Here is a 14,231-nt window from a genome sequence, read left to right on the forward strand (position 1 = left end):
GGACATACGGGTTAATGGGTTAATGTTGGACTTGTGGACTTGGGCAGCACTGGGTTGGGATGTTTTCTTGATGCTCACTTAACCTTTATATAGAACTCTCTTCTACATGAGTTTCTGTGGATTTGTTTCTCCAAAGTACCCAGGCTAATTCAGATCCCGACGCTTTTCTTAGTCTGTGTTAATCTGCATCTGGATCAAATCCATTGCCATCAAGTCAATCCCAATTCATACAAGCCCCAAGGAGGACTGCTCCATTGGGTTTCCGAGACTTCTCACCTTCACGGGGACAGATGGTCTTACATTTGTCCATTGGAGCAGCTGGCGGGTTGAAACTGCTGACCTATGGTTAGTAGCCCAACGTTTCACCTGCTGCGACACCAGGGAGTTAATCTGGAAGGTCCGCTAAAACCTGGTCGGCCTCATAGCAACACACAAGCCTCCAGTGCCAGACCAGTGGTGGCTCCGCATTAGTCGGGAATCGAACCTGCACCTCCTCCAGGGGAGACACGAATCCTATCACCGAGCGCCCTCGGCCACCAGAGCTGTAACGGGACCTCCTTTAACCATGCGAAAGCTTCTGCGTGGAAAGCTGTAAATGGACGTGAAAAGTTGTGAACGTGAAGTCATATTCAAAACTCAAGGGTGGCTTTGTTTTGGCTGTTGTCAGGTGTTGTCGCGTTGCTTCTGACTCACAACGGTCCTGTGCACAGCCGAGTGGAACACTGTCTGGTCCTGCGCCAGCTCACAGTCGTTCTTAGGTTTGGACCCATGGCTGCAGCCCGTGTCCACCTATCTCGTCAGGGGCTTTCCTTTCTGCCACCGCCCCTCTACCGAGCATGCTGTCCTTCTCCAGGCATACGTCGGCGGTACATGAGACAAAGTCTCCCCATCTGTGCCTCTAAGGGGCATTCTGGCTGTAATTCTTCCGAGACAGATTTGTTTGTTCTTTTGGCAGTCCTTGCAACTTTCGATATGCCAGCATCATAATTCAAATGCACTGATCCTTCTTCAGTCTTCCTTAGTCAAGGCCCAACTTCCACATGCACGTGAGGCGATTGGAAATGCCATGGCTTGGGTCAGGCGCACCTTAGTCCTTAACACAACCTCCTTGCTTTCCCACACTTTAAGGGGGTCTTTCCAAAGGGTAGCAGCGTTACCCAGTGCAGTGTGTTGTCGGATCTCTTCACTGCTGCGTTAGGAGCACAGGTTTGCTGTAGAACAATAGAAAAGGGTCTCCCTCAGAGGCCATTCTCAGCCTGGGGGTGGTAGGTGTCTACTCAGATCCAATTTCAGCATCTGCTGTGGACTTAACATTTGCCAATCGTAGTAGCAAGATAATAGTCCGTCATTTGGTCTAGGGAGAAGCCCCACTTCTTAAAATTGGCTACCAAGAGCAATAGCTGAAAAAGAAAGCTTGGCTTGAAAGGTATTTGACAATCTGCATTGGTTTGGGAACACTAACTTATTGTAGACATTTTGATTAAAAAAATAAATCTGTTTTCTAGAACATTCCAGTAGAGAAGGCTCCAAGGTAAAGTCAGGACATTTTATATTCATACCTCAGTCGTGGCTCTGACTTCTTGAGCATTCTTAGGAAATCGGCCAAATCTCTTGGGTCAAGTTCTCCCAGCTACAAGATGGGCAAATAACAGATGCTCAAAGACTTTTTGCATATTTCACTGCTGGTTATGAAGTTAAAGGTAGTTTATTAAGAACATTTGTGAGCACTCTTTATTCATTTCAGTTCAAAGATAACATAATGTATCCCTGGCACTCCGTCTGCCTTTACCTACTTGGTATGCCTTCAGTGGTGTGTTTGTAAATAAAATCTTATAAATGTGTTAGGGAAGAGATATGAAAAGCCTTCATAAAATAAAGAACTCTTTTAAAACTCCCAACTTGGTTAAATGTGTAAGCCTATGATTTCAAAATTAGGTTTTCTAAAAGCACAGTCTGCCTGCAGGCTATTTACATGAAGCACATGTAGCTATTCACAGATCAGCAGCTTGAGCTCGCTCGGTGTATGGATGGCATTTTAAGGAGTGCTAACGACAGCATGGATCCAGAACTTAAAGGAGAGACTCTAGCTTTGGGGGATAATGTGGTTCCTAGAAATTTCAAAATATTGGGTGTTAAAGAATGGCCAAGAATTGCAGATAGGCTGGATTTTTGCAGAATCACTTCTAATAGCTATAATTTTGTAAGAGAAATCTAATATATTCATTGTATAAATGCAAATGACATTCAATGTTTATTTTTTGCTTCAAGAGAAACAATCAAGGAAAAAATATCTTCTATCTGATCATCATTAACATAATTCACCCTAAGAATAGGATAAGGTGCAAAAAGAAAGGGTTAATGGGGTGGGTTGGATAACAAAGAAATGTTGTAAGAAAACTGAAGTCCAGGTTGAAAAATCTAGTATTCTTTCCTCTTTGGGTTGTTTTATTTTGTTTTTTGAGGCTTCCTCCCATCTGCATGTCTCACTTGGCCTGGTTTAATTATCTTCCATCTTTTCATAAATGTTTTTGTTCTCCGTACACCTGAGGTGGGAGCTCCTGGAAAGAAGTTCCCTGTGGTCCTAAGTCTTATCTCTAATCTGAGATCGCTAACCATTGATTGACAAGGAGACTGGTGAGATACACTTAAAACCTTTATTCATTGATTTACAAAATGTACAATATCTACAAAATTTAGGCATTAATCTCATACTGACATGAAAATGCTCAGGGTTGTCTAAAAATAAATATGTGGTACAAAGGTTAACACACACTTTGTGGCTCTTTGCACGTTAAGCCTCCATTAATGTGGGACTTAACTGGAGGTTAAGTGTGGTTGATGGGTTAGAAGGCTGACCCATCCTGGGCCTTCCAGATAAATATCCCTCCTGGGCTTCTTGAGGCTGGGGATGGTGAGAAACCACATTCTTGAGAGAGATTAATCAAAAGCTATTCTGGCAGGCCCACTGGAGATGTGCAGCAACACCTGTGCAGCCTGCCAGGATGGGTGCAGTGTTGGGTGGTGGGTGAAGCCACACCAGGTCAGCCTGCTCCCTGCACACAGACAGGGAGTCTTTGGCGGGGTCTCTTTCTCCATAAGAACCAACATTTGGATTTTGTCTATTATTCACATAAGCATGCAGTACTTGGAAGATGTCGATGAACAATGTCCATGCACAAAAATGGTACTTGTAGACATGTACAACATTGAAATTCAGATGCAGGATCAACCTGTCTTCTCTTTTAGTGAGAGGATGAAGGAGGAAGCCATTCCCCACGCCCCAGAGAAAAGCGATCAACTAGGAACACACACAAAGGGCCTTGTTAGACGCAGATGGGATGCACTCCACAGGATGCACTCCACAGGATGGGATGGCCAAATTCTCATGAATCAGACCAGGAAGTTTCCAAGGGTGGGAATTTCACTGGCCCCTCTCCTTTAATCCCACACCTCATCCGACTTAACCTACACCGGAAGGAAAAGACCTCATGTTATTGAACTTCTAAGAGCCTCAGTGCCTTCATCTGTAAAGTTTAAATATTCGCAACATTCCTCCATAGGGATCTCACGGGAACGATACGACCTAACGCATGTAAAGTGCTCAGCACAGTGCCTGGCACATCAGAGGTGCTTGCTTCATCAATCAATGGCGTGCTTTCTCCCTCTCTCGTCCTCACCCTCCATTATAAGCAACATATTGGTAGACCTACCAACCTCTGAATTAAGGCGGCTTGATGCGATTTCGATGATTTTGTATCAGAGGTATCAACAGCCATGCATATGTAGTCCCTGAGAAGGTCTCGTTTTGCAGGCCAGAGACATTTTCCTGTACAAGGCAGAAGAAGCCTGACAACACGGTCCTCGTTCTTGGCCCTGGCTGCACTGCATTCCATGTGTGCATGCCTCCACACCCTGCCTAGAAACTCAGCCCCATGAGGAGCACCACCTGAACACCCAGAGCATCACCGGTGAGGACAGCGCGATCGAAACCTTGAGACAAGCACATTACTCTCTCTCTGTCTCATGATATAAGTTCCCAACACTGGTGTCAGTATTGCAGAGAGCTTTCAACAGATTTATATGACCAGCTCTACCACTGTTGAAAAATATGTACTCTAATTTGACCATCTCATTCAAATTATTCTTTTTTATAACAATATATTGTTGTTTCTAGTCATGCCGTAGAAAAATAAATATTGTATAAATGATTTACAAGGGAGAAGAAAAACTAATAATTTGGAGTGCCTCAAAACAAGAGGAAGGAGGTGAAACTGTCACCATGTACTTCAAAAGCAAGTGTCTGAAAGAAAACAAAAATGGGGCATCCCTGCTGCAAAGTCGCTGGGTCTCCTACCATCACAGCGTCACATCCTACAGGGCCACCACGTCCCCACCTTCACAATGACATCCCTTCCCCTATCAATCCTGAGGCAATTCAGGTAGAACCTTCTCCCTAAAGCCACTGGGGAATCAGACTGGCTTCCAGGCCACCTCCTTGCTTTCATCCCCCAATTCTCTGTTTGGATACATTCTACCTGGGGAGAACCCAGCTCTGAAAGCAATCCCCACCTTCCTTTGGTACTCATAGGGCGGTGGCCACGCTTATTTGTCCAGGTGTAATCCAGCCCCTGAGGCAGCACAATTAGGTGCCAAGACAAGGCCACTCGCACTCATTCTGGGAAGGGATCGACCCAGCTGCTCTGAAGTTCCTTATGGATTTCCGGCCATGGGAGAAAACACTTCTCTAGCCATATGCCAGATGTCCACGGTTGCCCTTTCTCTGCCACAGAGAGCCAAAGAAATATTGACCACACCACTAGAAGGTGAATGGTGGGGAAAAAAACACTGCACAAATTGCCTCTTATCTTCCAGGGAGGGGCTCAGTCAGAATCTCCAAGGAAAGAGTCCATCCATTTAAGAACAAACGTTGTAAAATTCTAAAGCTGTCAGTTAATTCACAACTGCATTAAAACCAACGATTCTTTATCCTTTTCTGAAAAGATACCCATAGATGAAGATCCATATAACATGGCCTAGAGGATCCCAGGCCCTCCCACAGCTTCTGCAGGTATTCCAAATGAAGACACCCCCCATCTCAATAAATGCACAACTGTTTTCTGGAGCAAACACAAAGGTCTGTGGTTCGAAGCCTGGGGCCTGTCTCAGGGGGAGGTTGGCACTCGTGTGGTCTTGGGGAGACATGGAATGATCCTATTGAAGCAGGGGCAGTTCCTAGGGGTCTGTGGTAATGCTTGGCCCTGACGATGTCCTTACGTGTTGTGGTCTCTCACAAGTAATTACTGTCAGGCCAGTGACTCATGCATGAATATGGACCAGCGAGAATCCCTTGGATGGCGACTGTACATGGTGCCCTGCAGCTGCTATAAGGTGAGGCCCAGCCACACCCACAGGCAGGACACTATCACTGACACGCAGTGTGGGTGTCTGTTTGTTTGGTTGATGGGCGAAGTGGTTGCAAACGTGGCATCGGTTTCGTTTCGGGGGAGCGGCAGGTTGCAGATATTTCCTTCACAGCAGGACGTGCAGACCTGAAAGAAGGCAGAGAAAGCAGCAGGTGAGAAGCTGGCAAGCAGGCTTTCGAAGGAGGCGGAGGTTCTGGAAGGAACCGCGTCTTCCGGCACGGCACAACTCAACCCCAAATGACCTGACTTACAAAGCAAGGCCCACCGTGCACTTGGGGGGCGGCGGGGTGCTATTTGACCTGGAAACCACAAAGTCAAAACAAAAACTCCCTGGACTGACTTCAAGGGCTCTCTTTTTGGCAAGGCTGCCATGTAGTTTTCACCGGCCCACACCCTTGCTGGGCCTCAGCTACTCCATCTGTACAATGGGGATTATGACACTTGCCCTGTCGGTTTAAAGAGGCTCTTTTCCGATCACTGAAGGCAGCTGTCTCAAGGGCAAGCTGGCATCGGTCAAGTTTCAACAGTGAGAAAGAAGCGGCAACAAGCCCGGTCATTTAACTCTGCACATCCCCTTCCATTGACCCGTACACAGGACCATCCCTATTCTCACGATTGAGGGAATGGTTAAAAGGGTCTCTGCTTATGCAGGGGCTGTCGGGTGGACCCTGGCTCCTGGTGTGCCCACCCCTGTCAGAAGAGAACGGTGGGTTTTCAATGGCTGTGATCTGTCAGACATAAGACGGCCACGCCGTTCTGTCGATCCCAGTTTGGGAAAGAGTTGAGAGTTTGTTAGAACCGTCGATCTCACACTCCACTCTGGACCTACAGAATCCGAATCCACATGCTGACAAAAGTCCCAGGGGGCTGTGTGCACGATAAAGTACGGAAAGCTCTCCAATGGGCCACAGTCTAGGATTTGAGTCTGTGGTCACAGTTGACAGGGCCTAGGAAGACAGTCTGACATGGAAGACAGAGCCCGGAGGTCAGAAGGGAGCTTGAATTCTGTCTCTGTCACTTAATAGCTGTGTGCACCTGAATGTACCACACAACCTGTCCGGTTCTCAACTTCTGCCCTGGTCATCAGAGCAATGTCTAGCTTGGCTCAGGTGGTTCAGGGCAAAAATGTGTCTGAGATATTGCTTGAAAATGACGTTTCTGGCTTTTTAAGACTTTTTGAAGCCCTATGGACAGTGTCACGGGAGGGGTCCCTAACGCGAGAAGGGCAGTCCGATGGGGGAACGTGGGCAGACTCTGAATAAAGACCAAGGTCTGATATAAAAGACGACCCACACAGCCAGCTCGCAGGCCCAGCCAGACCGCCAGCTGCACGCCCGGTTCCAGTCGCACGTCGGCTGCTCTTTCTCTGGCTCTACAGTCTCCTTCGAGGTTGCCCTCAAAGTTCCTTCCACACAGAGCGCATCTGTGGACAGGATGCAGATGAAGGGAACCAGCTCACAAGGAGATGTTTTCTTCCAATGGAGCCAACCAATAACCTTCCCAGAGTCTGCAGACTCATGGACGTGAGCTTGATAGAGAGCTCTCGAGGCTCAAATGCTGGGGCCACCCTTGGCTGCAGGAATTGTTGGGACAGCTGCAACGGTTTCCCGGGATGCACAGACCTGGCCCCTTGTTCCCCCTTCTGCTAGTACATTCCTTCCTCTTTTCTGTGGGAAGTAAAAGATGCCTGGTAAGTCCCACTACCTTCTTGGGGTGTGCTTACACACTTTACATCAGTTGTTCTCTGCCCTGGTGTGAGTTTGTACTCTTTTAGAACAAAAGAGGACAGGACGTATTGTTTTCACATAGATGAAGACGGTCAAAGGCAAGCCTACAGGGGGGACTGAGCCTCTGCTTGTGGTGCCGACAGGCATCTGCATGGGAAAGGGCCGACTCTGAAGTACCAGTCACTTGCTCTGTTTCCCAGACCTTGTGGCCTTCATGCTCGGAGTCTCTGCAGCCAGTGGACAAGCACTCCTCCAGCGGCACACAGCGTTTGGTGACAGAGATGCTGTTTCCTGTGATTTCCATGGTGTGCTGCGTGTAGCAGTATCTGGTCTCTGCGAACAAAGAGAGAACATTTGAGATGCGAAAAGTCAGCCCAACTTACCTGGATGGAAAATGACAGGAATATGACACTACAAGCCCTGGACAGATCCAACTGTCCCTGGAGTGTCTATGGGGTTGCATTTATGCTCAATCCCAAAGATCTCCTTTGGGAGAGCCCCTGCCCCAGGGCAGGAGGACAGCATCGCAAAGACTCCTGTTCGCTCTGTCCATCATAATCGCAGCAGATAGGCACATAGTGGTATCACTTCTGCCTTGTCATGCATTTGCCATTGTACTTATTCTTCTTTGGGGGGAGGAAGATTTAAGGGCAGGAGGAGGATTTGATGGACTAATTTCTCTTGTGAGATCTAGAACTATGTTCAGAAATCCAAGCCCCATACGCACTGGTCTCAAGTCAGTTGCAATTCACAGCAGCCCTCGATGAGTTTCTGAGACTGCAGATCTTTGAGGGAGAATGAATTCTCATCTTTCCCCAGGGAACACCTGGTGGGTCTGAACCGTTCAGGTGGGGATAAGCAGCCCAGAGCCTAACCCAAAGCACCAGCAGAGCCCTCAGCCAACCAATGAGTCAATCGGACGCATCGTAACCCTCTACAACAGAGTAAAACTGCCCGTGTGGGTTTCAAGACTGTAACTCTATGAGAAGAAAGCTTTGTCTTCACCCCACCAGAGTGGCTGGTGATTTCGAACTGCCAACCTTGCGGTGATTGGTCCAACTCGTAATCATCACCATGCTCTGAGCTCTCTGAAGAGGTGAAAAAATTAGAACACGTGATGAAAGAGGTGTGGCAGGTACCTGATGGTTAAGGAGAGGAGAGACCACAGCAGAGGCTGAAATGTGTGTCCGTGTGGGTTGTTTTGTTTATTAATGTCAGTAAAAGAACAATTCCCAAGTAAGGGTGGAATAACTGAAAATGGGTACGTTTTATCTAGAGAACATGACTTTATCCCAAAGAAAACCTTCTTGCCAGCGCGGACCTGGACATCATGACAGATGCAGACAACCCGACAGCACAGGCTTCCGGACTCAGGAGCTACTTCTGTGCCGCGCGCCCGCTCAGTGTCTGTCTCCAGACGGCAAGACAAGGGAGTTCCTGGGGGTCCATCTGAGTCCGGTCCGATGGCCTCTGCCCACTGGAGAACGCTTCCAAAATCCTGCAGAGAGCTTTCTGATCTTTAATTTAAAAACCAGCAAAAAATGACAGTGGCAGTGTCATTCTTTAAGGCCTGCAGGTGGAGTTCAGCTTTCGGAGCCTGGGGTTCCGGAGACCGCTCCTGCTCCATTTGCACATTAATAGAGGAAAATGAATAATTCCTAGGAAATGTCCGTGAGCTGTTTTTCATCTGTGTCGTGGACTCAACGTTGCATGCTTTATACATTTGAGATATCTGGTGGCTAATATGGAATTATGACCTTCGATGAGATTACCTACTAGGCAATAAAAGCTCCCGCCACCAGATTCCGTCATGACTTTGGCAGCTTTTAACTTGCATAAGGATAGCCAAAGAAGAAAGCTGAAGAATTTTACTCCTCGGTAGCGAGCGAATACAGACCACCACACTGATACATTTCAGAGAAATCCAGGGCATGGAGCAGATGGGTGATGCACCCAAAAGATGGAGGGTTTGAGTCCACTCCGAGGCGCCTTGGAAGAAAAGCCTGAAGCTCTCCTGAGAAATCAGACCGTGGAAACCCCACAGAGCACCATTCCCTTCTGGCCCAAATGCCTTCTCCTCAGTAGTCAACTAAAGGGCAACTGCTTGGAGGTGGTGGGATAATTTCCTTGGGCATCCTTGTTCACAGGTGCCAATGATTTGCTTTTGACTCAGAGCGCCCAGATGTGTAACAGCCAAACACTCCAGTCTTGTTCTAGCCTCATCAGTATTGCTGTGTTTGATCCCATTGTGACAGCCACGGTGCCCATCGCTCCATCTCACTGGAAGGTCACCCTCCTTTTTTGGTTAACCCCCTGCTTTACCAGGCACAGTCTCCTGATGACAAATCTAAAGTACACGAGCTTGATGTCTCGCCAGCCTTGATTCTAAAGAGTGTTCTGGCTCTGCTTCCTCCCAGAGAGACGTGGCCAGCACCCACACCTGGATTCAATGTGCCAATTCGTCTTCGGTCTTCCTGATTTATCGTTCAGCTTTGCCATGGCGATGAGGTGAGTGGAAACACTGTGGTTCCGCCAGATGCACCGGAGTCCTCGACGTGATATTTTTGCTTTTGAACGCGTTCAAGAGGTCTTTCAAAGCTCAATGCAATGGCTCAATGCAATACGCTGTTTGAATTTTTGACTGCTGCTCCCTTGGCCACTGAGTTGCAGATACAAGCAAAATGAATCTCTTGGCCATTTCAGCATTTTCTCCTTTTATTGGTCCAGTTGCACGGATTTGGGTTTCTCTTATGTTAATGTGTAATCCATAGCGCAGGCTGCACTGTGCGATATTCACAAGTTCAAGTTTTACATCCTCTTCGCTTTCGGCAAGCAAGGGTGTGTCGTCTGCAGATCCCAGGTGTTAACATGTCTACATCCATCCCGATGCCTCATTCTTTTTGAAATAATCCAGTTTCTCCGATTATTTCCTTAGCACAGGCACTGAACAAGTATGGTGAAACAATACCACCCTGACACACACCTCTTCTGACTGTCAACCGTGCATTACTCCTGTACTCTGTTCATACGACTGCCTCTTGGTCCATGGACAGGTTCCTCGGTCGCACAATTCTGTGTCCTGGAATTTCCATTCGTCCCAAGATTATGGGTGATGGTTACTGGTTACCACTCAGTCAAATGCCTCTGCGTCGACAATAAAACGCAGGCATTGAACTTTCTGGTCTATAAGAGGTGGTCGGTCGGTGAAAACCCTGAACCGAATGGCCTCTGAGTGAGTCTTCCCGAGGGAGGCGGCACCTTTCCCAATGGTGACGCTCATTGTGGGTGTGCCGGGGCGGAGTCTTTGGCAATGCCTTCTCCCTAAACATCATCTCATACTTCACCCCGTGCGAATTCTGTCAACGAGAATCAGGTCACACCAGTCCCTCGCCAGCTCTGGCACGGACAGGGAAAAGGTTGAAAGTTCTGTAGTGGGTGCTGATGCTCCCAAAGCCTCAGAGGACTTTCAAACAAGAGCGCCGACTCTGTGAGGAAGCGGACATAGGGACGGCAGCTCTCCCCTGGGCATATTGTCCCAAGCCTTTGGCAGGTTTTGACCAATGGAGGCCAGGAGCCTGAAAGATTTCACACACTCTCTGAGGTGCCCTGGTTGGCTTCTCGGGGATCAGACTGGATGGGCATTCATGGCCACAATGGCATGTTTCTTGTACGTCCGTCCCATCCTCAAACGTCAAGAGAGCAAGACAAACAGGAACGTTCTTATCCGCGGTCTCTTCTTCTTACAGACAACCGGGAGCAGCTGCCAGCCCTTTTATTGCTCTGCTTGTAAATCAGAGCAGCTAAGGTCATACTTTATGGACTAAGTAATCACTACGTGGGTTCCGTCTGGGACATTAGATGTGCCCTGCAAGACGTGAGTTACTGTGCTTTAAGTAAGCCTCACAATAACAATTTGTGAACTTGGTAGCAACTACTTTTTGGTCCTTAAGACACGCTCTGATTGACTTATTGTTCAGAAGCTTTTTCCACTGAATGAAAGTGACAGCAACAACTGGTGAAAAGATCTTTGCAGAAAGTATACCCACGCGGGGTCCCTAATAAGCCAGTTCTGGCCGTTCTCGAGAGGGGTGGGGCCAATGGCGTGACTGGAGAGGACTTGTTTCTTCCGCTTGTCCGAGTGCAATCCACACAACACAGACATGTGGAGAACACTCCATCCTTCCAGCAGCACAGCCCTAATTTCTGAAGCATCGATTCCTCACTAGTCACCAACCACCCTTTTTTATCTGACAAAGTGCTGTGGTTAAATACGTTTTGGAAATGCTCAAAGTTAAATGGGTTTCCTTGGGTGCACAGATTATGAGAAACCTGGATATATATTGTGATCCCCAAGCTGGAGGACAAGGAAGACAGATGATCCCAAGCTGAGTGAGGTGGACCTCCTGTGGTTTATATCTGGGCTGTAATGTTGATAACACCCGAGTTCCAGCCGCAGAGTATGGCTCTCTGTGCCTTTTGAATAATCCTTCAGGTAGTAATGAGGTTATACGAGAATCAGGCCTGCTGATAACTCCACCTAAAAGGATTTCAAAGGCTTCTATCTAAAAGATAAAAGCTGGATTTGAATTTCTTCCAGGTTAGTTTTGGCTCTGAAAATGTCATATTCGGCCCCTGCGTGATATTCCCAAAGGTTGTGAAACAAAAGTCTTTATTCGGAGATGGCCAGACACTGTGAAAATCAGCAGAGGGAAGGAGAGCTTAATTGACTCTTTAGAAACACAAAATAGAATGTTTATGAAATTCACACATAGTCCAAAAATATGTTCTCAATTTTTTAAAAAAAGGGTCAGGGCTCAAACGTCAGTTTCCATTGGCCCCGCGATATTCAATTCTAATAACAGGAAGTCGGGAGAACGAGGAGGCCTGCTGCTCCCAGAGAGACTGACAATGTCAGAAATCCATGGGGGAGTCGATGGCCGAGGGTTTGTTGTTTAATAACAGGTAATGTATTTAAATGAAATGCGTATAAAATAATTGGATTTGGAATAACACATTAAAAATGGCGAGCTCTGTGGTAAAAAGTTTTCTTTGTACAGACACACATAACCTTTAAAACGAGGCCGGACTATCAGTCATAACAAGTGCAAGAAAATCAACGGGGGTGGGAATGGAGGGTGGGGAGTACCTTAAACATAATGTCATGAATTATACTGAAAAAGAAAAGGCTAGTGAGTGACCTGCTCACACATGGTCTCAGTCCCTTACTTTATGCCCAGCCTTACCTATCCCACTGTCCTAATTCCAAACTGTCATCTCAAGGACCTTAACCCAAGTGTCACACTCAAGCTGAGCCCATCAGATCCTTTCTTAGCAGGAACTCTGTTATTAAGTTGCCATCGAGTAGGCTCAGGATGACCCCAGCTGTGTCAGAACGGAGCACAGCTTGGTCTTTGTGTCTTCTCCATGAGTTCACTAGCACAGTCCCTGGTTTTTGAAGGCTTCGATCTTGTATACTCCATCAGACAATATGTTCTGGTGATCCTTAGGGTTTGCATTGACTTATTTTCAGAAGTAGGTTGCTCAGTCTTTCTGGTCTAATTTGGTCTGGAAGCTCCACTGATACCTGACCTCCCTGGCTAACCCATTTGGCATAGCTTCCACCATCAAAGCAACACAAATCTACCACAGTATGGCAAACTGGCCCCTGGAAGGTGGCACAGGACTTAGCTATTTATAATTTCCTTGGGAACCTTCCCCATCCTTGACTTCCTGGTTTTGTGTTCTTGCAGTGCAGTGAATTATTTAATATGGCTCTTCTAGCCATAGTCTCTGTAACTCCCAATCAAATGATCCTTTCCCGATCCGGCTGGGGAAGAGGGCATGGGAGGGGCTCCCGATAGGCTTCAGCTGAGTGATTGTTCAGAGTTCATTGCGATTGCCATCCTGCTGGGAATAAATGGGCCATCGCAGAAGCAGGGAGGGAGAATCTCTCTACTAGCAAGAGAGAAGAGCCAGGAGGGGAGGATGTCCTTTGGACCCCCCCCAAGGTCACCATGCATTAAAGCTCCTTGACCCAGGTGACAGCGTGGCACAGAAGGAGCAGCAGAAACAGTAGAACCAGGAGCCGGAACTTGAGACCCAGAGTAGGGGGTTTCCCAGCCCACGGAGCAAGTGAAGTTGAGTGCTTTGGGGCAGGAGGTAAGCTTGTAGAGTGGGGTGCCTATGGACACTTAATTGAGAGAGTTGGTTAACTTCGGGTTGAGGCATACATAATGCTCTTTGGGCATTAATTGGCAGCCCTGAAAGTTCTGTACCATTGCCCAACCAGGCCGGGAGCACGGCGAAGAGCTAAGGACCAGAGAAAGGCCTGACTATAGTTACATGGGCTGCGAAGCCAAAGGTCGGCTGTCTGAAACCATCAGCGGCACCAAGGGAGAAAAAGAAGGCTTTCTCCTCCTGTAAAAAGGTTCCGTCTCAGAAACCCTGTCCTACAAGGTTGCTAAGAGTCAGAATTGACGCCGTGCTGGTGAGTTTGGCCAGCTTAGCAGAGAAGAAACTATTCTAACTGAACAACCATGTCCTGGGCATGTCTCACGTTGATTGTAACCTGCTAACTTCCCTATAATCTTGAGTCTATCTGAGTCCTGAGTGGCCACACAGTGTCTCAAGTGCTCATGACTTTTTATTGGCCCCTATTCTTCCATGGTGTATGGATGGAGCAAAATTTACCTTTGGAAAGACACCTACGTTGTTTCCAGTTTGGGAAGTGGTTATGAATACAGCTGCTATATGTAAAAGCCCATGGACAGGTTTTCGTGGGGACGTCAGTACTCTTGGAAATGGCGTACAACTGCAATTGAGTTGTTTTAAGAGCTGCCTAACTGGTTTTCGGAGTGACTGAACAATTTTATATTCCTACCAGCAATACAAGTATACGAACAAGCTACTGTCTCCTCATTCTTAGAGTTATGTTTTGTGTTTATTTTCAATTTTATCTATGTTGATCTATGTATAGTGGAAACTCGTGTTTTCAGTTTGCATTTTCCTAGTGACCAACTCATAGTAATCTTATTTGCCAACTATCTCTTTGGATAAAATGGCTTTTTTTTTGGCGGGGGGG

The 14,231-nt window shown here is 47.3% G+C and overlaps 1 protein-coding gene across 1 annotated transcript in view; it reads right to left on the reverse strand.

Annotated features, from left to right (window-relative positions):
• Positions 1-2,681: 2,681 nt before the first annotated feature.
• The window catches only part of LYPD6 (LY6/PLAUR domain containing 6), a 29,407-nt gene continuing 17,857 nt past the window's right edge, over positions 2,682-14,231 (reverse strand). The window contains exons 3-4 of the mRNA XM_004703830.2: positions 7,353-7,483; positions 2,682-5,549 (exon numbers count right to left, since the gene is read on the reverse strand). Of these exons, the coding sequence (XP_004703887.1) occupies positions 5,382-5,549; positions 7,353-7,483 (299 nt within the window). The 3' untranslated portion in view covers positions 2,682-5,381. The remainder of the gene's footprint in view (positions 5,550-7,352; positions 7,484-14,231) is intronic.

Source organism: Echinops telfairi, unplaced genomic scaffold, assembly GCF_000313985.2.
Source record: "Echinops telfairi isolate 266 unplaced genomic scaffold, ASM31398v2 ScPeMD7_4;HRSCAF=17, whole genome shotgun sequence".
Classification (NCBI taxonomy): domain Eukaryota; kingdom Metazoa; phylum Chordata; class Mammalia; order Afrosoricida; family Tenrecidae; genus Echinops; species Echinops telfairi.